The sequence below is a fragment of the Dipodomys spectabilis genome, unplaced genomic scaffold (genome assembly GCF_019054845.1).
Source record: "Dipodomys spectabilis isolate Male_0828 unplaced genomic scaffold, ASM1905484v1 ptg000107l, whole genome shotgun sequence".
Classification (NCBI taxonomy): domain Eukaryota; kingdom Metazoa; phylum Chordata; class Mammalia; order Rodentia; family Heteromyidae; genus Dipodomys; species Dipodomys spectabilis.
Genome location: NW_024870784.1, coordinates 7,336,915 through 7,361,125, shown reverse-complemented (window position 1 = coordinate 7,361,125; position 24,211 = coordinate 7,336,915). Strand labels below are relative to the sequence as shown.

Below are 24,211 nucleotides of genomic sequence, written 5' to 3'. Positions count from 1 at the left end.
TGCTACTTCCTGGAGCCTGGTGAGGGAAGAATGCCCCAGGAGCAGAGGAGACAGAACCCGGTGCCAGTCCCAGTGCGGCCCAAATGGCCGCGCATGAAGCACGGACCCCTGCCTGACCCACAGTGCACCTGCTCCAGCCAGAATGCCACCCTGGGTACTGGAAGCTTCTTAGGCTGCTGAGAACATGGGGAAATGGGCAGGGCCGGCTCACGCAGCCAGTGTGTCTGTAAATCCCGTCTGAGACACTCCGTGTCCACCACACCCAAGGCGGCCTGCCTGAGGGCGGCCTGACAGCGTTGTACCCTCGGCCGGCTGCGTCAGAAGGTTGGCTCCAGCAATAAGAGGAAAGCTGCCAGCCGGGCCCCAGAGGCTCAGGCCTGCCATCCCAGCTACTCAGGAGGCTGAGATCCAAGGATCATGGTTCAAAGCCAGCTTGGGCAGGAAAGTCTGTGAGACCCTTATCTCCAATAAACCACATACAAAAAAAAAAGCAGGAAAGTGGAGCCACGGTTCAAGTGGTAGAATGCCAACCTTGAGCACAGAGCTGAGGGCAGCCTAGGCCCTGAGTTCAAGCCCCAGGACAGGAAGAAGAGGAAAAAGAAGAGGAGGAGTAGGAGGAGACGAGAGGAGCTGGAGGAGAAGCAACAGCATCAGCTGCTTTTTTTCTTGTCAGTTGTGGGGCCTGAACTCTGGGCCTGGGCGCTTTCTATCAGCTCTTTAGCTCAAGGCGAGCGCTCGACCACTTCAGTGAGCCACAGGGCCACTTCCGGCTTTTTCTACTTATGTGGTGCTGAAGAACGAACCCAGGGCTTCATGCGTGCGAGACACCTACCACTGAGCTGCCTTCCCAGCCCAACAGCATTCGCTTCCCAGGAGAGGTTCCCACGGCTGTGCCAGCCATGCGGGGCTCGGCCAGGCCTGGCATGGCTGGAGGCGCAGGGCTCACGGTGGTGGCCGCCTCTTGCCACACCCGCACTGGGGGACTGTATTTTGCTCCGAGCCACACCAAAAGCCTCAACACCGGGAAGGCACCAGCCCAGACTCTCTGTGGGAGGTGGCTCAAGGCCTGTGCTCCCAAGACCACTTCTTCAAACACTGTTTTCAAAGTCAATCAAATCAAGTTAGGTATTAACCCTGGAGTGCAACAAGGAACTTGATCTTCCGGTAGCCATGTTACCCCAGTTAAGATATACGGCCCTAAGCCACGACATAGTTTTATCAGAAAGCAAACAAGCTGGCAGGTCTGCCTGTGGGGGGGTGGACGAGGAGGGGGGGAGCGGGAAAGCCACGCAGGCAGGGCCAGTGCCCTGGCCCAGGGAGGCACGAAGCTCCCCACACAAACGCATCGGGAGGGCGGGCTGCCGGGAAATGCGTGCAGGCCAGAGTGACTCCGCGCGCACACAGCACTGTGTGGACGCGTCTGGTCCTGGCTCACCCCAGGGCCCACGAGGCAGCCCTGTGTGGACGCGTCTGGTCCTGGCAGCCCGGAGCCCGTGTACTCACGTTCGATGAGGAAGAGGAAGCACACGACCCCCATGGCCGCCACGATGGCCCCGGGCACGATGAAGGACAGCCCCCAGCAGGTGGACACCCAGCAGCCGGCCACCAGCGAGCCCAGGATGTTCCCCACGGAGGTGTGTGAGTTCCAGGCTCCCATGATGAGGCCCCGCCTGTAACACAAGAACCCGGGAGGAGGGACGAGGCTGACCCCGAGGAGGGGGGCCCGTGGAGCCCGGAGGCTGACACCCTGGAGGAAGGACGAGGCTGACCCCGGAGGAGGGACGCCCGCGGATTCAGGAGGCTGACACCCGGGAGGAGGGATGAGGCTGACCCCGGAGGAGGAGGGCTGTGGAGCTGGGAGGCTGACCCAGGAGGAGGGGCAGATCCCGCTCTGGAGAGGACTGGGGCTATGTTGCCTCGGGCTGTATAATTACACCTTCAAGGTCTTGCTCAGAGCTTATTTTCTGTAATTGAAAAGAGCCAAGAAGGGTTTTTCTTTTCTGAAATTCTTAGAAGGCTCGGGACTTCATGTGTCTCTGCAGCCTCAACCCAGTCATGGGAGTAATGGTCACGCAGGGGCTGCTTCTAAATGAGGCTGGGGAACCTGCTGGCTGTGTGCATGTGTGTGCGTGCATGCGTGCATGTGCATGTGTGTGTGCGCGTGTGCATGTGTGTGTGCGCAGGGCGCCCCACAGTCAGGCGCTCAGCTCTCGGCCGGCCCGGGCTGCGGCCCAGCCTCCAGGCTTTGGCCCAGCCTCCAGGCTTTGGCCCAGCCTCCAGGCCTCGCCCGGGCCCAGTGCAGGGCGCCGGGCGACTTGGGTCAGGCCATCTCACACTCTCCTGTAAGTACAGAGTCGGCCTCCAGGAGCCCTGGGTGCGAGGCTCCCGCAGCTGCCCAGCTGTCTGGTGTGCCTCCCAAGGCCACGTGCACCCAGCCCAGCCCACGCCACCCCGGGTGCAGCCCTGTGCCAGCTTTTGACCCTCCAGCCCAAGGCTTCAGCATCTTTCTTCTAGCAGGAACCTACTTAGAGTCTCTTTCTGACATTAGCTGAGAAGAAAACAAAGTAGCGTCGTCTAGTTTTTATCAGAATCTTCAAAAACCAAAACGAACCAACAACGACAACGACAAACCACGCAGGGAGACAGGAGGGCCTTTCCTTACCTTCCTTTTCCAAACCAGTTGCCCAGGCAGGCCACGACGCTGGGCCAGCCGGTGGTCTGCACCAGTCCGTTCATGACCTGCCGGGGGGAAGAGCAGAGGCTCACCAACGACCCCAGGGTGGACCCCAGACGGCTCCCCGTCCTCCTGGGCTTGGGTGCCTCTGGGCCCCACAGAAACACCACTTCACATGAGCCACGACCGACAGGATGCATTTAATGCTTCAGATGAAAACGGTAACTACCTATGTCGCTTACACACATAAAGATGCACCTCGGCCTAGTGTAATGATATACACATGAATGGGACATATGGCAGGCACCTGTAGTCCCAGCTACTCAGGAGGCTGAGGCTGGAGGATCACTGGGACAGAGGAGTTTGAGACCGTCCTGAGTAACATAATGAGATTTCATCTACACAAGATAACACAATATAACAAAACTCTGTGTGTGTGCGTGCACATGTGTGCAGTGTGTGTGTGTGTACACATTGGACTAGGTGGAGAAAAGCCAAGCTAGCCAGGACTCTGAGGCAGGGGTGTCACCATTAGCAGATCTGGCTAGACTCTTCCAGACTCTTCTTGGACACCTGCTTCCAGGCTCTTTCAAATGTGGATATTCTATAGAAAGACATTTTTCGCCTCCTTTTGTAGAATGGGTTAGAAAGTTCAGGAAAACAGGGCCGGGGAGCATGCCTTCCTGGCCTGCACACAGGAAGGTTCTGTGGTTCTCCAAAACCAGATCAGCCTCAGTCCGGTGCTGGGGCCCTCCTGGGCCCAGCCCAAGCTTCCTGACGGGCAGGGCCTGCACCCTGTGCTGCAGGGCGGGGACGGGTCCCTGTGGGCTCTGGGGAGTGGGGCTGCTCCCAGAAGCCACAGGAACCAGCCACAGCCGGTGCCTGCTGGTCCTGCTGGGCCTCAGGGTTCCCGCCTGCTGCGGGCCCTGCGGTGGGCAGGCTGGGCCTCCGTCCTGGGAAGCTGCTTCTCCTCCCTTCTAATTCTCTACGCCACCACAGCCTGAGGCTCCTGCATTCTGGCTATCCAACAACCACGACCACAACGGCAGGCAGGCCCGCCCCAGCGGTGTGCACAGAACACCGCAGACTTCCCTCCTGGCGCTCTTCTGCTCCCTAAATAAGCAGCGTGGCAAATGTATGGGGTGTCTAGAGGACGCAAGAAAGGCCCCACGCACACCCTGTGCCGTGTGTAGGGGACTCCAGGTCTTGAAACCCATCCCCCACAGACGCTGAGGAATACCTGCTTGCAAGTACAAGCCTGGCACCTGTGGCTCACACCTGCAATCCCAGCTACTCAGGAGGCTGAGATCCGAGGAGCGCAGCCCGAAGCCAGCCCAGCAGGAACGTCTGCGAGACTCTTATCTCAAATTCACCACCAAAAAGCCAGAAGCAGAGCCATGGCACAAGCGGGAAAGCTGCAGGGCAGCGCCCGGGCCCTGGGTTTAAGCCTCAGTACTGGCCAAAAAAAAGGGGGAGGAGACTTGTAGCAAACCCAGAAAAGCAGGATTAATATGCCATTTGCTTTGGTTTTACGCTAGGTTATTTGGAGAGGTTCGCAAGCATCACCCACTGGGCACCGGGCCGTGTTGTTTCTGTTACTAGCCCGTATTCACAGGACTGCTGGGCAGGTGGGAAAGAGTACAGAAGCCGTGCCAGAGAAGGGGCTGTGCACCAGCGGACGTGGGGCTCTGTGACCCAAACACCCCACTCTATTCCTCCCGGAGAGCCCTGGGCCCAGACCCTCACCTGAGCCACCACATAGAAGGCCAGGCTGTGGATGTCGTAGAAGTACCCGAGCCCAAACAGGGCGGTGCAGGCCCCGCTGGAGAGCATCCCGAAAGTCAGGTAGTACCGGATCGGCAGCCGCTCCCCGATGATGCCGCTGCGGGTGGAGGGAGGGAGAGAAAAACCGAACCCCGCTCAGCGGCCAGCCCCGGCCCCGCTGCCGCCCTGTGCTCCGAGCGTCCACAGCTCCACAGCCCTGCTCCCTTCACCCCGACGGCCACAGCGGCGTCTTGGATGCCTGCTTCCTCATAAAAGGTGCCAACAGTCAGAGGACAAGTGGACCCATTGTGATGGCTGCCCAGGCACGAGAGCAACTCTAGTGCAGCTAGTTAATCCTGCTTTTAAACAAACAGTACCCAGTCAACGCCTAGATAGTCCTTTACATTCCAACTGTCGAACTACAGACGGGCATCTCGTCAGCCGCTATGACCCTGACGTGGCCTCCATTGGTCCGGTGAACCCAGCACGCGGCGCCTGTGCCAGCCACCTCTGGCACGGGCCCCTTCAGACCCTTGCCTGGTCTGAAGAGAGAGGGGCTGGGGCGGAGCTCCGTGGCATGGCGGAGCTAGTACTGAAAAAAGAAAGATCATCTAAGCCCAGAAATAAGGTCAGGAAGTCTGAAGGGGGTCACCGGGTCCCCACAGCAGGAGCGCACGCAGGGAGGCCTGGCCTCATTGGAGACGCCGTCCTGAGCTGTGTGGAGCTCCTGTGACTGAGCCTGAGGCGTCTGCCCGAGGTAGAGAATCTATCCAATGGCCGCAGTGCTGGCAGGTGGGAGGCTCTCAGAGGGCGGCGATGAACCCATCGCACCCCCACGCCTTCCTGCCCGACAGTGGCCAGGCAGCCAGCGTGACTTCCGTGAACAAAGAAGCTGCGAGTCCCACACTGCAAGCCCTCTGCAGCCTCGGAAAGATCCGTGGGTCTCATCTTCTCCCTCGTAGTCACCGCAGAGGTCTGATAAGCGTGGCACAGGGTGCGGAGAGGCAGCGGTCGGCCCGCACTCTCGGGAACTGGCCGCCCTGTTCTTGCATTTCATCCCAAGGCTTAGAAGCAGGGAGCTTTTCCCGCAGGTAACCCACTCAGGCGGCCCCGCCTGGGACACACGAGGAACCCTTCCACCCCCGAAACAGAATCTGAGGTGACAACTAGGCAGTCAGAGGTGCACCCTGGCAGGACTTGACCACGCGGGCTTGAGAGCATTCTAGAGCTAAGAGTTCTCCACCTCAACACGCTCCAATTCTCTAGTGTTGCTACGCAGTGCTGGGACCAATCACCACTTGAAAGCTCTTGGAGAACCGTCTAGGGGAACGGAGCGCTCCGCATTGCATCGGACTTGCATGGGCTCTCCTGCCCGGCTGGTGGACGTGCCCGCCACCTGTGGTTCCCCTGGTAAACGCAGCCAAGCACCACCGCGGCGCAGCCCTCACCGCTGCCGCCAGCCCCGCGGGCTCCTGGCGGGCCAAGCCTCAGTCAGCCACACGTTGTGAGACTGTCATGGGAGACAGAATTTGACTCCCATAAACTCGTGGTGACTTGTGTGAAAAACTGTCTTTAGCAATACATACGTAAGCTTAACCTCACTTCCTGTACTAAGTTCGGTTTCCGACCTCAGCACTGTGGAAACTTCTTCAGAGTATGGGGTGCTCCTATGTGCTGTAGGGGACTCTGTTTCCGGTCTCTACCCGTTCACTGCCAGAGGCTGCCCTCCCTTACCTGTGACAGACAGTGTCTCCAGGCACCCCTAAATGCCCTCTAGGGGACCAAATGGCCCTCAGATGACAGCCAGCGTTAAACGTTGCTTTCTAGTAACAGAAAACATCTTTTGTGTGGGACCAGTAAGATCGCGGTCACGGGGGCTGGGCGGGCACGCGGCCAGCAGGCTGGCTGAGGCTCAGTCCTGAGGCGGCCTGGGCTGTGCTGCTCTTCGGCTGGGCTCCTGTTCCACTGTGCCCCCTGCTGGGGCTTCCGGGCCACTCCGGGCCCATTCACCCACTCACACCGGCGCCCAGGCCTATGCCCAGGAACGTCTCATGACGGGCTGTGTGCATCATCTGCAGGGACCGCGTCCCAGGGCCACCTACAGGGTGTGGTGGAGTCAAGAAGACCCCAGCCTTGGTCCCACAGGCTGAGGGTCTCGGGGAAGAAGGTAGCATTTATAGGAATCCCAGGGACCCTCAAAGCTCGAATGGTCTGTCTCTGAACAAAAGCCTCTTGAGATTAAAGCATTAGTCCCTGTGATGCTTAAAAAAACTAACCAAATGATGAGCTGGGGGCTGGGCGCTCACGCCTGTCATCCTAGCTACTCAGGAGGCTGAGATCTGAGGATCGTGGTTCAAAGCCAGCCACGGCAGGCATGCCTGTGAGGCTCTTATCTCCAGTGAACCACTAGAAAACCAGAAGTGGTGCTGTGGCTCAAGTGGTTGAGCGCTCACCTTGAGCTTAAGAGCTCAGGGACAGTGCCCAGGCCCAGAGTTTAAGCCCCATGACTGACAAGAAAAAAAGAAAAAAAGCTTACTGAATGAACATGAAGACCTGGGCTGGACCGGTTTTTAATCAGCCAGCATGGTCCCCTCACTCCAGAGCACTGGCCAGCCACCCAGGGCCATCCCTTTATCCAGGTACAGGCGCGGGAACAGCCGGAGAGAGTTTCCACGTGTTTAGTCAGTCAGTCCTACAGCTACGCCATGTTTGAATTGTCATTTCCCTCGTTTTTCAACGGGGACACTAAGGCCCAGAGAATCACAGCCCAGTTCCCACGGTCACCCTTGGACTAATAGCCCTTGGGACAATAGGCTGCCTCATGCCTGCTGGGAGGAGGCAGCAGGGGAAGTGAGCTCTGGGAGATGTGCACAGGAGTGGAGCTATGGAGAGGAAGCTGCAGTCCCTGCTTCCCAGTGCCACGGCCCTGGCGTGGGCAAGCCTCACAGAGCATCCTGACCACTGGGCCGTAAGGCTGAGGGTGGGTGAACATCTGTTCAGGCCCTGCCTCCCGGAGACACGACCGCCCGCTTGCTCTCACCTGGCCCAGGACGGAAGCAGCTGTAAGTAATAGCTGCCTGCTGCACACTCCTGAGGGCCTCCGTGTCCCTTGATTACTTTCTGTACTACCAGAGGACAGGGAACGATCTGGAAGCTCAAGCAGACCTACCTCAGGTACATCCCAATGGCGTAGGCACACAGGAAGGCATAGTCCAGAGCTCCGAGCAACTGCTGGTAATTGCTCTTTCCTGCATGGAGAAGACCCACAGCAGAGGCTCAGTCCGGTTTAGTTTAGTTCTGGAGCTGAGCTATAAGACACAAAACTTGTGTTCTTTCCACGTGGGGGGCCTGGAGCGAGCCCAGGTCGGCCTGACCACAGGCAGCAGAACCATCACGTTTTCAGGAGATGCTGGGATCCGACGCCATCCCAAAGCTCACAGGGCAGACTTCTTCATGTCTGAGCGTTACCCCCGCCGGGCCGCTGCGGCCTTCCTTTGCCCTCCTCTCCGGTTTGCCCCTCCTCTCCGCTTTGCGCTCTGCCAGCTCTCACTCCCCGTCTGGGACAGACACACGACACAGGTCTGTCCCCAGTCCCCCTCCCTCCGGCGGTGACCCCTGCACCGTGCACGGTACGCCTGCCAGCCAGGAGGAACAGGGTTGCCAGGAAGGAGTGCACGGAAAAGCATTTACTCCTCTGCTTGGCACCACGGCCATCAAGTATCCGGCTAACGTGGGCAAGGCAGGCATGCAGGGCTGCGGGCGGGAGGCTGGCCCGGGCGGGAGGCTGGCCCGGCCCGCACTCACCGAAGGGGGCCCAGCCGCAGTCCGTCTCGTTGTCCAGGAGCTGGCCGGCAGGCCTGTGTGCATCTCCGTGGCTTTGGCCGCTGGGTCCGGGCTCAGCCTCATCCTGGGAAGTGCACTGCTTGTGGAGCTCACCCTAAAGGAGGGGAAGATGGAGCGTGGCTCAGCCGGGGACGCCACACAAGACGCAGAAAACAAACATCTATGTTTCAAAAGCCCAGGCCACAGGCCTGGCCGGTGCGTCTCATAAAGAGAAGCGCTAAGCTAGGTATAAGTTAAAGGGTTTGCTTCTGTTCCCACGAAGTTCAAGAACAGGTGAGGAGGTCCGAGACTGCGGGCTTCCGGGAGGAGAGGGTGAGGGGTGGGCAGGGCGCGGGAAGTCTGCTGGAGTTAGGAAGGGCCCTACCTTTACCCAGGTGCTGGGGTCTGAGGTGTCCAGGTAAGGACTGGCCAAGCCTGACACCTCGGACTGGTGAGATTTATGACGTATAAACAGTACCCACTAAAAAAAAAAAAAAGCCAGGCGTAGGTGGCTCCTAGCTACTTAGGAGGCTGAGATCTGAGGATCGCCGTTCAAAGCCAGCCAAGGCAGGAAACTCTGTGAGACTCTTATCTCCAATAAACCGCTCAGAAAACCAGAAGTGGTGCTGTGACTCGAGTGGTAGAGTGCTCGCCTTGAGCTGAAGATCTGAGGGACAGCGCCCAGGCCCAGAGTTCAAGCCCTGTGACCACCCCCCCCCCAAAAAAAATAAAAGGTAAGACAATTGGAACTTCCTGAGATTGGGGACCACCAGCCACCTGGCTAGCCCAAGGACCGGCAAACAGTCGGGGTGCGAGCGCGTGAGGAGAGCAGCCCAGGGAGTGAGCAGAGGCCGTCAGGGCTCCCCAGGTCAGGGACCAGATGTCCTCAAGTGTCCTCAAGACCAGAGGAACCTGGGAAAGGCGGAGAACCTGGGGGTGGTGGGGAACGCTGGCCTGGGGACCAGGGGCGGGCACGGGGCCACCCTGGTCCTGTCACAGGTAGGTGGCAGCTGATGTCCTGTTCACCTCCTTCAGGAGGGAGCCGCCCAGGGGGCAGGTCATCCCCATGGCCAAGATCAGCCTTGGGTGGGGGAGGGCATCATTCAGGAGGGAGCCGCCGCGGGGGCAGGTCATCCCCATGGCCGGGATCAGCTGCCGCGGGGCAGGTCACCCCCATGGCCGGGATCAGCCTTGGGTGGGGGAGGGCATCAGACGGTAGGCGCTGCCCTTGGGTGTAGGTGCTGCCCGGCACCCATGGGCCTAGCTGCTCTCTGCCACACGGCTTCTTACCACCCCTGGGCTGTTCTACACAGATGCAAATGTCCCAAAAGCCAGCCACAGCTTCACTTGACAAACTCAAAGTAATTATCTCACACACAACAGCGTCCGTGTTCCTCGCAGGTGCCAGGCCCTCCCTCCCCGCTCTGCCGAGTGCCACCCTCTGCCCCCACAGCTCAGGTGCTGGCTGCTCCCGCCGGGCCACCCCCTGCACCGTGGGGTCAGGTGAGACACGGGCAGGGTGCCGCCGTCCCTTCCCTGCCAACTGGCAGCATCGACGGTGCTCCCTCAGAACCCAGCGCGTCTACTTCCCACCGGGTCAACCACAGGCTCCGGTCCCTGCTCATCCAGGAGGACCCAGGGCAGGGCGGACCAGACTCATGGACAGACATCGTCTGTCGGTCTAGACTGGTTTCCAATGTTAGCCTCACACAAATGCAAGTAAGAGAAAGGGAATTCTGCAGACCACTGCCTGAAACAACACTTACTTCTTCTGTGAATAGCCACGGGGAAGAACAGGTTAGAAATAATCACACTCCTCTTCCTCCTTCACTTCCTCCTTCTCTTCCTCTGTTGCCTTTTTTTTGTGTGTGTGTGTTGGTTCTGGGGCTTGAACTCAGGGCTTGTGTACTGTCCCTGAGCTCTTTTGCTCAAGACTAACACTCTACCATTGGAGCCCCAGCCCCAGCTTTTTGGTGGTTAACTGGAAATAAGAGGCTCATGGACTTTCCTGCAGGGACTGACTTCAAATGGAGATCCTTAGATCTCACCCTTATGAGTAGCTAGAATTACAGGGGTGAGCTATCAGTACCTGGCACACGGTGGTGTGTGTGTGTGTGTGTGTGTGTGTGTGTGTGTGTGTGTGTGTGTGTGTGTGTGTGTGTGTGTGTGTGTGTGTGTGTGTGTGTGTGTGTGTGTGTGTGTGTGTGTATGTGTGTACTGGGGACCTTGTGTTCTTGCTCAAGGCTGCACTCATCTACCTCCAACTTCTTGGTGGTTAAATGAAGGTAAGAGTCTCTTGGATTTGTCTGCTCAGACTGACTTTCAACAGCAGTCTCTTTTGCCTCCTCAGTAGTAGCAGGATTATGTGTGAGCCACTGGTGTCTGACTTTTTTACCCATTATCTTAAAAGGCAAAGAAGCCCAAGGGATTCAGCACAAGGTTAATCTATAACCAGGTATATCTACAGTGCCAAGTTGAAAATTCCAGGTGTTACAGAAAGCCCGGGTAAGATGCGAGTGTATCCCTGTTCACTAAGGCTGTCAACCTAGTGTGAGTTTACTAAGTGTGCTTAGTAATGAGCTTGCTAAGGCTACCGCCTCTTTGTCTATCCCTATCTCTTTTGAAAACAGCATTTAAAAGATGTTATTATAAAGGTGAAGTACAGAGGGGTGACAGTTACATAAGTCAGGTAAAGAGTACATTTCTTTTTGGACCCTCCCTGGCTCTCTCCCAATTTTTTCCCTCCTATCCCCACCCACAAACTGTATAGTTCATTTTCAATATAGAGCCTAAAAAGTACCATGGCTACATTCATTCACCCTTTGTCCTTTGTTTCTGTGTCTCCCCTTACCCTCCCAAAGGAAAGAACAAGATAAAAGGTAAAGAAAAGAATAGCAACAAAGAAAAAAAACCTCTTGTGTCCATGTCCGGAGCTCCTTTTGATGAATGTGATTTTGTGGGGTCGGAGGCACGCAGGCATTGTGCCTCTGTGCTCCTCTCCCGAGTGTCCTGCTCTGCCTGCGTGTCTAGTATCCTAGATCGTTTATTATGGCCCAGGGTATTTTAGATCTCACTTCCACATACGAGAGAAAACATACATCGGAAAACCAAATTCCTAAAGGACCACACACATTCCTACAGTCAGTGAGTTTAAGAGCACTGAGAGCCAAGAAGGAAATTTAGACTCTTCAGAGTAAGTAAATGTTTCCTATAGACTGGGGGTGGCTGGAGAGGGAGCAGCCCCCCCCCCCGTCCCCATCCCCCCTCCGTCCCCCACCCCCACCCCCACCCCCACCCCCGAGGCCAGCAGCCCTGGCGTTGTCTCTGCTGCCTGGAGGAGGTGGAGGGCAGCTGTGCGTGCCAAGCCTCAGGGGTCACAGGACAGTGGGCTTGGCCCTGCAGCTGCTGCCAAGGGAGGGGAGGGGCAGGACAGCTATAATGGGCTGGTGTTGGCACGGGGCAGCTTCCTTGTGCTTCCTATGATCGCCAAAGGCCATTCGAGCCTGCTGCCAGCCCCCAGGCCAGACGGATGCCAGCCCATCTTCCACACTGGAGGTAAGGAGAACGTCCCTTCTTTCTCTGAGTGGTCATGAGGCAGACTGTCCACCTTGGTCTTCCCTTCCCCTGCCTGCTCATCTCCCTGGCCCTAGGTGTCTGCCAGCCCGGAGCCCACCTCCATGGTCGCACTCTGGGCCCAGTCCTACTGAGAGTCTGAGCATGGTGGGGAGCGACTGCAGAGGACACACACGGAAAAAGAGGGGGCCGCCAACAGGTGGAAGCACCCCTGAAACTGGGGGGCCTAAGCAAAAGAGGGGGCCGCCAACAGGTGGAAGCACCCCCCCTGAAACTGGGGAAGCCTAAACAGACGAAGAGGGGGCCTCCAGCAAGTGAAAGCAGCCCCCCTGAAACTGGGGGGGGCCTAAGCAAAAGAGGGGGCCTCCAGCAAGTGGAAGCACCCCCCCTGAAACTGGGGGGGGCCTAAACCGTTTCAAAGATTTCAGTTTATGAAAAGGGAAACAACAGCAATCCAATAAAACAGTTTGTCTCTCACATTTCTCCTCTCCACCTACTCACCTTTCAGCCGCCCGAGTCAGAGATTAGCTGGTTTCTTACGCAGGGGCAGGAAGATAGAAAACGGAGTGGTTTCAGGATTCCTTACCTTAACTATGCTGATAGGCTTTCGGGATAAGTGGAAGCTTGCGTACAGCAGAAACGTCAGGGTGAAAATGAAGGCTCTGTACCTGGAACACAAGCCGGGCAGAGATGTGAGGCTGTGTGCTCAGCGCTCCTCGGTGCTGGGTTATTTATGCTGTACCGTTTCCATTACCAGCCAAACCTCCTGCATACAACACTCCGGTATTAAAAGAAACGCCGCGGGGTGTGTGTGTGTGTGTGTGTGTGTGTGTGTGTGTGTGTGTGTGTGTGTGTGTGTGTGTGTGTGTGTGTGTGTGTGTGTGTGTGTGTGTGTGTGTGTGTGTGTGTGTGTGTGTGTGTGTGTGTGTGTGTGTGTGTGTGTGTGTGTGTGTGTACACGCACGTGCGCATGTGTGCATGTGCTGGTACTGGGGTTTGAACTCAAGGCCTTGAGCTCTCACTTGGCTTTTTCCATTCAAGGCTGGCACTGTACCCTGTGAGCCACACCTCCACTTCTGGCCTTGGCTGATTAGCTGGAGATAAGGGTCTCCCGGTCCTTTCGGCCTGAACTGCCTTTGAACCACTCCTTGGATCTCAGCCCCCTGGGGAGCTAGGGTTAGAGTCACAAGCCACCAGCGCATGACCAAATTGAAACGCATAATGGTGTAAGAGACAGAAGAACCAGCTTTTATTCTGCCCTGTGCTCACTTAGCACTGCTGACGCCGAGGTGTGGGGTCACCACACTCCGCCCTACGGCTCGGGTCAGTTCTGACACGGGGATAGCCAGGACCCAGGGCTGAGGGCTCCGTCCTCAATGCCCATCACAAGGCCCAGGGTGCGGCCTGGGCTTCTGACAGCTGACCACAAACTGGACTTCCCACTCACCTCCTCCAGTTGGGTGATCTGGCTGTACACACAGCGCTCAAGGTCACCTTCCTTGCACTGGCCGCAGAGTATAAAGACTGCCAAGAACCCAGATGGGGCCCCTGGTAGGGGAAGAGACAGCACAGGGAGGGACGCAGCAAGGATGAAGGCCTTCCACACCCAACACAGCTGCCTCCATGTGTTCAGGAACCGAGAAGCTTCTGAGCCTGGCCTGGGGGCTTCCTAGAGCAGCAGCAACTGACCCATCACTGGCCACTGGGGGGGTCCACTCAGCTCCCGCCCCCTCCTCCCAGGGAGCAGAGCTGTGGTTGGAACCAAACCTCTAATCACAGGTGAGTTCCCTGGGTAACCTGCCCCATTCTGAGGGGAGCCCGGAACCCCCTTTCCCCCCCACACCCTCCGGTCATCTCAGACACATACACTGGGTGCAGGGGCTCATGCCTGTAATCCTAGCTACTCAGGAGGCTCAGATCTGAGGATCATGGTTCAAAAGCAGCCTGGGCAGGAAAGTCCCTGATCTCCAATTAACCACCAGAAAACCAGAAGTGGCGCTATGGCTCAAAAGTGGTAGAGCGCTTACCTCAAGCTGAAGAGCTGAGGGACAGCGCCAGGCTCAGAGTTCAAGCCCCAGGACTGACACACACACACACAAGACACCTACAACTTCACAGATTCCAAGGGTTTGAAGAAGAGCTATATGCAGGGACCGGAAGCAGAGACCAAACATACATCTACTATTATATCACCAGATCACAGATGTCCATTTGGAGGGGTGACTCTCAGGAGAAACCTGGGATTCCGTAAGTGTACGTTTATGTTTGCAAAGCAGACAAGAGGGGATGACTGTTTAGTTTATAACCCAAGAAAATGTCTGTGTAGACTTTCTCCTGGTCATTTGAGACTGTATTTATCTTGGTTGATAAGAGATCATATTTATTTCATTTCTGTGCAGTTTTTTCAGAAGCTTACTAGCAGGTAACTACTTCATTGACCCCACAAGGCAAAGTCAGGATGCTGGAAAGCTCTGAACTTGGCTGATGATGTAGAAACACTGTGCCTGGCCCTGCTGCCCTGGCAATTGAGAATGAGGAGGAGAGAGAAAGAAGGGACCACAGGAGAAGACAGATGCTGCTCCCTGTCTAAAAGCCAGGACCTAGCTGGGCACTGTGGCTCACACCTGTCATCCTAGCTGCTCAGGAGGCTGAGATCTGAGGATCACGGTTCAAAGCCAGCCTGGGCAGGAAAGTTTGTGAGACTCTTATCTCCAATAAACCACTCAGAAAACCAGTAGTGGTGCTGTGGCTCAAGTGTTAGAGTGCTAGCCTTGAGCTGAAGAGCTGAGGGATAGCGACCAGGCCACGTTCAAGCCTCATGACCCACAAAAAAATAAAACAAAAACAAAAACAAGCTCAGGGATAGCACCCAGGCCTTGAGTTCAAGCCCCACGAATGTCAACAAATATTTAAATACAAAATAGAAAATAAAATCCAGGAGCCCCTACAGAAGACCACGCCAGCCAGAGGGAACCGGTACTTGAGCCACCGGCCACCTTGTTTCTGGCTTGAGACAGCTGTGGATCACAGCTGTGAATCAAGTTATTCAAGGCAGAGACCAGGAAGGAGTGGCAGCTGCTTTGCCTGCCAGGCCGCCTGGCCCGAGTCATCTCCACACATCCTCATTCGCAGTGCAGCTTGCTCCCCTTCAGAAGCTCTCTGTGGTCGACACCCAGAATCCCACAATTTTAGGGCTCCCTGCCTCTCTGACCACCAGCAATAGTAGAGACCTGAAATTCCAGGACTTGACCACAGAGGAAAGACTACACTTCAGGTGAGGAGAAAGGATTGATAGGTAGCCTTGCTTGACTGCCTCTGGGGAAGCAAAAGCAAACAGAGCAGCGGGCCGGCTAGGAGAGAAGACACGTACCCTTCTCTCTGAGAAACATGAGGTCCCCGGCACTCTCTTTCCCAACAGGCCAATGGGCAGACAGGAAGACAGCAAGTTCTGAGGAGCGGGGGCCGAGCTGACCACGGCCCAGATGGCAAAGGCTGGGCCTACGCACAGGGCCTTGCCAGCTGCAGAGCCCAGGTCATTGTCATATGCTTGCACTTCTGACGTCGTCCATGGCGGGGGGGGGGGGGGGAAGGGGAAGAGTGGGGGGGGCTCTGTCTGAGGGCAGAAGGGCACACACTGCTCTGCGCCTGACAAGGCAGTACCGGGAGCTTCTGCTACCTCAGCCCCATCAGCCCTAAGACCCAAGTGTCCATCCACAGCTAAGTGGACAGACCACGCAGCCTGTGAGTGGCCCTTCTGCCCTGTGGGGTGCGGGGTCCCCTGCTCCACCAGCCACAAAAGTGTGAACGACGCCCGTGCCTCCCATCTCCGGTGGAGAGGAGGCCTCTGCGGTGCAGCGTGCAGCGGAGCCGCGGGCCTGCCCCTCATTGTTGCCTGCTAATGGAGTGTGACTCAGCGGTCTTGGGCTCCCTCTCCAGCCTCTCCTCCAGGGCCCAGAAATGGCAGGCTGCCTTGTCAGGACAGGACAAGGGCTGTGGAAGGGCCAGAGCCTGACAGGTGGCATTCCTCGAACACCAAAGCTGTCTGGGGGGACAAGAGGTGGGGGCCATGGCTGGGCCCGCCTGCCCCACAGGTCCTGAGCCTGCGGGCTGAGTGGCTCTCAGGACAGCCCCTGGCTGGCCAGCCCCATACACCCAGACTCCCTTCCACACAGGGAGGGCAGGGCTGGGCATCCCGGGTTCCTCTGTGTGGAGATGGGGCACCGGATGAGCCTGGGAGGCAGAGTGACCCGCAGGTCAACAGGGGTCAGGGGTCAGGGTCGGCACGCACACAGGCTGGACTTGCCTACAGACGGAAGAGGGAACCTTATCTTCACCTAGCTGGTCTCAGGCCCAGGCTACTTCCTCCATGCCAAATTTGTCCTTCCCCTCTCTCTTCCTCAGGATGTGGGGGAGACAAAGGGGCCGGTGCTGGGGCCTGGCATCCCCCGCTCCAGAAAGGCCGACTAACACGGCTGCTCTCAGCCCGGCCTTCGGCAAGCAGATGCCTTACTTCCACGGCTCTGTCCAGAACCCGGCGGCTGACATCCAGGTGCCCTCACCCCCCCACCCCTGCCCTCATCCTCATCCGTTAGGAAATGCGAGTCTGGGGGAGTGGCTTTCTTGCACCCAGTGCTGCGCTGGGTTGAACAGAGTCCTCCAGAAACTCATATTTACCACAATTGCAGAAGGCGATCTTATTTGGAAATAGCATCTTTAAACGTGGTGGAGGTGAGGTTTTGGTAGCTGAGGGCAGTGACACGCCGCGACACAGGAGAGGCCCTGTGACTGCAGAGCTGAGATGGAGGGAGGCAGCGGCGGGCCGAGGCCTGGGGTCGGGTACCGGGCGGGGGCACTGCGGCAGCACAGCGCTGGACAAGGCAGGAAGCCCCGTGCGGGGGCCCGCAGGCGGACCACAGACCTCACATCACTTGGGTTCTATTCTTCCGGAACTCTGAGAGACTCCACATCTGTTGCTGGAGACACACAGGCCATGGTACTTCGTTGGGCAATTTCTCGGGAACTAAACCAATCCAAATCTTTTTTATTTTTGCTTTTTTTTGGGGGGGGAGGGGGTCTGGTCGTGGGGCCTGAACTCTGGGCCTGGGCACTGTCCCTCGGCTCTTCAGCTCAAGGCTAGCACTCTACCACTTGAGCCACAGCGTCACTTCCGGCTTTTTTCTTTTTGCTTATGTGGTGCTGAGGAATCGAACCCAGGGCCTCAGGCATGCAAGGCAAGTGCTCTACCACTGAGCCACCTTCCCAGCCCCTTATTTTTGCTTGTTTTTTTGCGATATATCCTTAAGATTAAAGCAGATACAGGGAGATGTGAGTCATCCACAGTGTTCCAACCAGGAGCCGTGAAGGTGAACTATAGTAAGTCAACATAAGAACATGTTTGGGGGCTAGGGGTATGGCTCAAGTGGTAGATCACCTCCCCAACAAGCACGAGGCCAGAGTTCAAACCACAGTATGGAGTAGCTTTTGTTTTAAATGAATCCCATGTTTCTAGCAAAAATCCAAGTCCCAGTGATGTTACTACAGGACCGGGGTGCACCTCCAGGGCCTCAAAGGGCCAGAGATGGCCACTGCTCCGTCATTCCCCACAGCCACACGTGCACACGAGTCTACAGATGCTCTGGAGACCGATTCAGCAATGCACTGATACACAAAGTATCCATGGAAACCCAGGGGGGAGGTGCGCTTGCTCGGGGGACTGAGACACGGGGACACGCAGGGCCGCGGGTGAACAGGGGGCTCTCTCTGTCCCACTAATAACGGGCAAGGAAGCGGAGGGACCCTCGCTCGGAGATGATGGAGATGCCTGTCCGCAAGCTGGCCCTCCCTGTGGTTCAGAGATGCTCAGATCTACACCACAGCCAGACTCCATCTCCTGAGATCAGGAGCCTCCGGGAAGGAAGCCATCTCTCAGGAAGAGCTCAACAGATTCCTCTGCAGTCCTCTTCCAGGAAATAACGGCAAACATTAACTCTTATCACAGGAGAGACGCAGCCCCACTGCGGGAGACAGGCTTGATCATCTGCTCCTGCTGCTCTAAGGCCCATTTATCTTTCCGCTCTCTCCCAAGTGCTTTCTCTCTCCCCTTTCCCTTATTAAAGATGATAATGAGGCCCCAATTCAAAACATCCCGGAGTCCAGCTTCTAGAAGACCTTCCGTCTTAAATCTTGTCTCTTCCTCATCTGTCTTTGGTCAGTTTAACTCACAAGACCGGAGGTCCGGCCTCTGTGCCGCCATTGCTCCCTTCCACCGTGGGGGTGGAATCCTGGGCCCCGCGGGTGGAGTCTCAGAACACACAGGCCGGGAGGGAGGCTCTCGACACAAAGTGGGGCTCTGGCCTCACGGAACTGGCTCAAGCTCACGTTCTCTTTGAAACTTGGGCCTGGTAAGACCATGTATCAGTTTAGTTATTTTTATTATTTATTTATTTTACCAATAACCACTTTATAATCCTTGGCTATTTTTCTGTAGCGACAAGGATGATTTCAGCACCCCTAAGGATCACCCAGGAGTCCAAGAACCATGTTGGCATGACCGGACCAAACAGGAAGACATATGCGCCCCACTCCAATCCACTGATGGGCAGGGAGAGTTCCGCTGGCACCCCACGGCACCATGCCAGAGACAGGACCCCCAGACTCACCACTGATCTCGGGAGAAAGAGGTAAGGAAGCGGATGCCAGGGGGGAGTAGAGCCATTTACGTTGCCACCAACTTGGGAGCTCCAGTCACAGAATCAGACGCTCCGTCCACGGGGTGTTGGTTCCCCACCAACTTGCTGGGAAGGCAGGGGTGTGGCTGAGTCGCGCTCCTGTTCCCTCCGGCAGCGGCCACGCTCTAGGGGGAAAGGAGAAGCATTGGAAAGTCTGCCAAGACATCTTCCAAGTCACCAACACTGAAAGTGCCTCCACAGCCAAGAAGCAGTACCATCCAGTCCAGACCAAAGCTGAACTTCTGAGACCTGGCAGGGGGGAGGACTCTCACCCACGCACTGCCCTGGTGCCATTTGTCCAAAGCTCATTGAAATGAATTTCATAGGATACTCTGCTGATACATAAAGCAGAAGTGGCTCTCACCTTCATTTGGAAGGTTTCTAGAGATCAGATGAGCAGAGGCTGATGCTTAAATGGACCGTAATGTCCTACCAGATGCCCAGCTGTTAGAGCATGCCGGGCATAGTTCTGCCCACTGGATGAGGCCACTCTTGAGCCCAGTCACTCAGCTGTGGCTTTGCAAGTTCAATACGAAGTGGGGTGAGTGGGTCTGGCCGGCGCCATCTCGGCCCCATGGTAGATGTTAGGATCTGGTCTCTAGTTTTCAGTGGGGGAAAGGTGAAGCCCTCACCTCCCAGGTGAGGCAGGGGTGGGTACGACACTGATAGGTTACGAAACCTGTCAGTCCAGAGCCTGGGACTCAAGTCCTGATCCTCCTGATCCAGCCCCCTGGCCCTCACACTGGTTAGGCCAAGACCTGCTCAGGCACCAAGGAGTGACGTGTCTCCCTGTTCCTGCCCTGTCTCCTGTCTCACCGCAGCTCTCCACTGCAGCTCTCCAGTGCAGCTAAGCTGGTTTGTTGGTATTTTGTTCTTTCTTTCCTCTCTGGCCTTCCTGGGTCAGTTTCCTAACAGTGTTGAGTGTATTTTCTGGCTGCTGGTCTTGGAGACAAGAGTCCACCATGAAGTTGCTGGCTTTTTTTTTTTTTTGTCCGTCGTGGGGCTTGAACTCTGGGCCTGGGTCTGTCCCTCAGCTCTTCAGCTCAAGGCGAGCGCTCTACCACTTGAGCTACAGCGCCACTTCCGGTTTTCTGGTGGTTTATTGAGATAGGAGTCTCACGGTCTCTTCTGCCCGGGCTGGCTTTGAACCGCGATCCTCAGATCTCAGCCTCCTGAGTAGCTAGGATTACAGGCGTGAGCCACCAGCGCCCGGCAAGTTGCTGGCTTTTTAATAAAGGCTCCAAATCCAACCTCGCAAACTGTGGCTTCTCAGTTTTCTCGTAACTGGACTTGTGTCTGATTTATGGTACAACAGACAGCATGCTTGGGATGAGTGTCCCCTGTCTGTCTCGGTCTCTCTCATCTCCTGTGGGTGCCTCAGGTGTGAGGAAAATGGCCTCATTATAAGGTCTGAGCTGAAGGAGAGCAGTACAGGGAGGGGTGGAGCAAGGCCTGGGATTGATAAAGGACCTAAGCACCCAGACACTCAGGCTCCAATCCCAACGCCATGGCTTATATTTCTGAGTCACTGTGTCTTCTGGGCTGGACTGGGGCTATAGCTTAGTAAGTCGCTTAGCAAGCCAAAGGTTCCCAGCAACACACACACACACACATACACACACACACACAGAGCACACTTCTGGCTGTTTGTTCCTCCGTATAGTACGGAGCAGTTAAAATCCTCACTGAATGTTCATTCGCAGCCCGACCCCAGCCACAGTGAGACCACTTAAGCAAGTGAAATTGGTTCTACCCCAAAAGCCTCAGCTCTCTCCCTACCCCCCATGCTGACCCTGGGTTAGGTTAAGTCCAGGCCAATTGCACAACTGCTCCCTTACCTTCCCTGGCTAAAAAATGGAACCTGAATGAGAGAGAAAGGGGACTTTCTGGGTGGCAGACACCGCGTGGCACATCACAGTACTTCTTGTTCCCATAGTGCCTGGAGCTCCTGTTCAAATGCTCCTTCCCATAATGCCCTGGGTCCTGCTCAGCCAATGGAAAGAGCCAGGGTGGGGCATGCACAAGCCATCAAGCAATCAGAGCAAAGCTAGGGGAAAAGTGGGAGGAACCTGCGCTAGAACAGCCACCCTCCAGAGGAGCCAGGCTTCTCTGTGCCCTCCACCTGGACAGGAGGTTTGGCCTTTCTTTCATGACTTTCCTTTCACTTTCAAATAACCTTACTGTTTAAACACTTTGATAGGTGGAGAAAAATGAGTACAGTCCTCTAGATGACATCACGATGGTCTGATGACACCAACATTGTTATAGAAACAGGATCCCCGAAAAGCCCACACCAAACAAAAGCTCAGTCAGTACTAGCCGGGCTGGGCTGTCAGCCTAGAAACTGGACAGTGGGCAGGTGACTGGCCCTGCCCTTCCCAGTCCTGAGCAGACACGAAAAACTTGATTAAATAAATCATTACTAATCTCCAGAACCACTTTGGCTCAAATCTCTTCATTTAAATGACGTTTTGGCTAAAAGAATGTTCAAAATGGAACAATTCAGTGGCAATGACTTTGGTTGAAGGGTTTGGATTCAATTGCACAAAGCCTGAAAAAACCAACACCCAAATATTCAGAGTCAAATTTCTTTGTCAAACAAAGCTGCAACATGATAGCATTTCTCAGTAAAACAGAAGTACGGTGCTGTAAATTCTCAGGGAAAGTAAAGATGGACACACTGCCGGGTGCTGGTGGCTCATGCCTGTAATCCTAGCTACTCGAGAGGCTGAGATCTGAGGACTGTAGTTTTAGGAAGTCTTTTTGTTTGTTGGGAAGCAGAAAGGAAAAGGGTAGGTGAGGTGAGGTCTTTATTTCAGACCCAAGAGAAAGCCAGGAGACAGAAGAAAGATTGCTGTAAGCTATCAATATGAAAAAAAGAAAGAGAGAAAGGAAGGAAGGAAGGAAAGGAAGGAACGAATGAACTTGCCAGGCACAGGTGGCTCACACCAGTAATCCTAGCTACTTAGGAGGCTGAGAGCTGAGGATCAGTTTGATGCTGGCCTGGGCAGGAAAGCTTGTGAGACTCTTATCGCCAATAAACTAATCAGAAAAAGCCGGAAGTGGTGCTGAGGGACAAGTGGTAAATGGCTACCCTTGTGCACATAGGCTCAGAGATAGTGCCCATGCCCAGAACTCAAGCCCCAGGTCTGGGAATAAAACAAAACAAAACATGGGCACACTGGTTTCACAATGCAGTCTACAGAGCTCTGCTCTGCCAGGTCCCTTTTCCTCCAGGCCTGGTAGCACCTGACCCTGACCCTGAAGGGCTCAAGGCCCAGGTCAGGGACAGTGATGAAGAGCCCTGCCACATCCTGACTACCAGGAAGAACTGGCCCCAATCTTCAGTACACAGAAGGAGAGACCTCCAAGGAGGCCGGTGGGACTCCACCCAGGAGCAAATCCCAGGTCGTTCAGTGCCCCAGGCAGCTCCTCCAGTTCCCCACACTTCCTCCGCCCTGGGGACAAGGACCTCACAGGACAGCTCACTTGAGCTACTTGGTTTTGGTGCAAGGCTTAAACACCTAGAGGAGGTGTCTCAGTTTAGAGGCTCCCTGGAAAGGTTTCCCCTTCAGGGAAAGGGATCAGGAGGTAGTGTATCCACAGTTACCACCAGCAGCTTGGGGCCCAGCCCAGCAGATACCAGCACTAACCCCCTGGGGACCAGGGTGGCACTTCTGGCGCAAGACCAGAGCTGAGGGAAGCACACTTGGATGAGCCCCTCCCCCATCCCAGTGGGGGCTTGGTCCCCCTCCCCCCTTCCAGGACATTTCCCTCCAGGGCAGCTCCTCAGCTACTGAGGCTGGCAGAGACAGCAGCAAGAAGGCACCACTACACACAAAGCAGCCTCGGATATTTCAAACAATCTACTTCATAAGGCGATTTTTTTTTCCACTGGATTACATGGTGTGTGTGAGTCCTGAGGTTCGAATCCAGGGATCCTGCTCAAGGCTGGCACTCTACCCCAGGGCCACAGCTCTACGCTGGGCTTTCTTCGGGTGAATAACTGGAGTTAAGGGTCTCATGCCTGCCCTGCCCTGGCCTGGCCGGCTTTGAACGGATCCTCTGCAGCTAGGACAGGCTCTGAACCGCTCTGAAGGGCAGAGTCGCCTCCCCAGAGCTTCCAGCAGTTTCCTTGGACTGGAGGGAGCGACTCCTACTTCCTCCTAAGACGCCGCGCTTTCTAGCTTCCGGCTCTAGTCCACAGTGGATGAATGAACGCGGTCCCTTCTCGGGTCCAGGAGGACGTCCGAACTCGGCCGGACACCGCGGGCCCGGCGCTCGGGCGGCCGGGGTCTCCCGCCTCCGACGGAGCCGGCGGGGAAATGCGGGTCCTGCGGACCAGCGGGCGGCGGCGGCGGGGCCCTGCCGGAGGGGAGCGCCGGGCGGGGGCTTACCTCGGTCCGGGTCCCAGCGAGGCCGGGGGCCGGAGGCTGGGGGCTGCGGGCGGCGTCTGAACCTCAGTTGGCCCGGGAGGCACTGAGAGCCCCGGTTTCGGGGACGAGCCTCCCGGGCTCCGCCGCCGGCTCCGCCCCGATTCCACGAGGGGGGGGGGGGGGAGACCGGGCGTGAACCGGTCGCCGGGTCAGGGGTGAAGCGGACGCGGGGTCGGGGATGAGCGGTGGCGCGGGCTTGGGGTGAGCCGGGCTTGGGATCGGGGGTGGGCCGGGCGCGGGGTCGGGGTGAGCCGGGTGCGGACTCGGGGTGAGCGGGGCGCGGGGTCCGGGTGGGCCGGGCTTGGGATCGGGGATGAGCGGGGCGCGGGGTCGGGGATGAGCGGGGTCGGGGGTGGGCCGGGCGCGGGGTCGGGGATGAGCGGGGCGCGGGGTCGGGGGTGGGCCGGGCTCGGGGTCGGGGGTGGGCCGGGCGCGCCACGTCCCCGCCGCGCTGACCACGCGCGGGCGCCTCCGGCTGTCACCGCGGCCGGTGGGGGGGCGCCCGGAGCCGCGCGGGGGAGGCGGGAGCGGGGGGCGTAGAAAGGGGACACCCCGGCCCGCTCCACCCCGCGTTCCCCGCCCTCGCTGCCCCGCATCCCGAGCCCCCGGCGCGGTCGCCCCAGCCCCCCTGGCAGACCGAGCTCGGGGCCGCCCCGCCCGCGCAAGGAACCAGAGCGAAGAAAGAAGAAACCGGAGAGGCCGGGCGCGCGGGGCCGGGCGGGGACCCCGGGTCTCCGCGTCCCCGGCGCCGGCCGTGTCTCACCTGCGCCCCGGCGCTTCCTGCCCGCTACATACTGGAGCCGCGCGGCCCCGCCGCTCTTTCACTTTGCCGGGCCGCGGGGCGCCGGGCACCGGAGGCGGCGGGGCCGCGCAGCTCCGCCCGCGCCCGCCCGGCCCCCACCCTGGCCCCGGAACGCCGGGGCGGCGCCCCCGCACGGAGGGCCGCGCGCCTCCGGGGCTCAGTCCCGCCGGCGAAGGCCCGGCGCCCGGGATCCGCTCCCGCGCCGCTCCGCACCGGGGCGGCCTTGCGCGGCCCCGGCTCCCGCAGCTCTCGGAGGCCAGACTCACCGAGAGACGGGCCGCGCCGAGCCGAGCCGAGCAGCCACCCGGGCGCGCGGCCCCCACTCCACTGGCAACGATCGCCCGAGCCCCGTACCTTTCCCGTCCGCGTCCCCGAGGCACCTGCTCCGCCCCGCGAGCCCGCGCCGCCCGGAG

General features: G+C 57.5%; 1 protein-coding gene across 1 annotated transcript in view; it reads right to left on the bottom strand.

Annotated features, from left to right (window-relative positions):
- Slc37a1 (solute carrier family 37 member 1) overlaps positions 1–24,211 on the bottom strand; it is a 50,279-nt gene extending 26,068 nt beyond the window's left edge. The window contains exons 1-8 of the mRNA XM_042687368.1: positions 24,153–24,211; positions 18,492–18,685; positions 12,420–12,501; positions 8,243–8,375; positions 7,608–7,686; positions 4,421–4,556; positions 2,663–2,739; positions 1,504–1,670 (exon numbers count right to left, since the gene is read on the bottom strand). Coding sequence (XP_042543302.1) covers positions 1,504–1,670; positions 2,663–2,739; positions 4,421–4,556; positions 7,608–7,686; positions 8,243–8,375; positions 12,420–12,501; positions 18,492–18,547 — 730 coding nt within the window. The 5' untranslated portion in view covers positions 18,548–18,685; positions 24,153–24,211. The remainder of the gene's footprint in view (positions 1–1,503; positions 1,671–2,662; positions 2,740–4,420; positions 4,557–7,607; positions 7,687–8,242; positions 8,376–12,419; positions 12,502–18,491; positions 18,686–24,152) is intronic.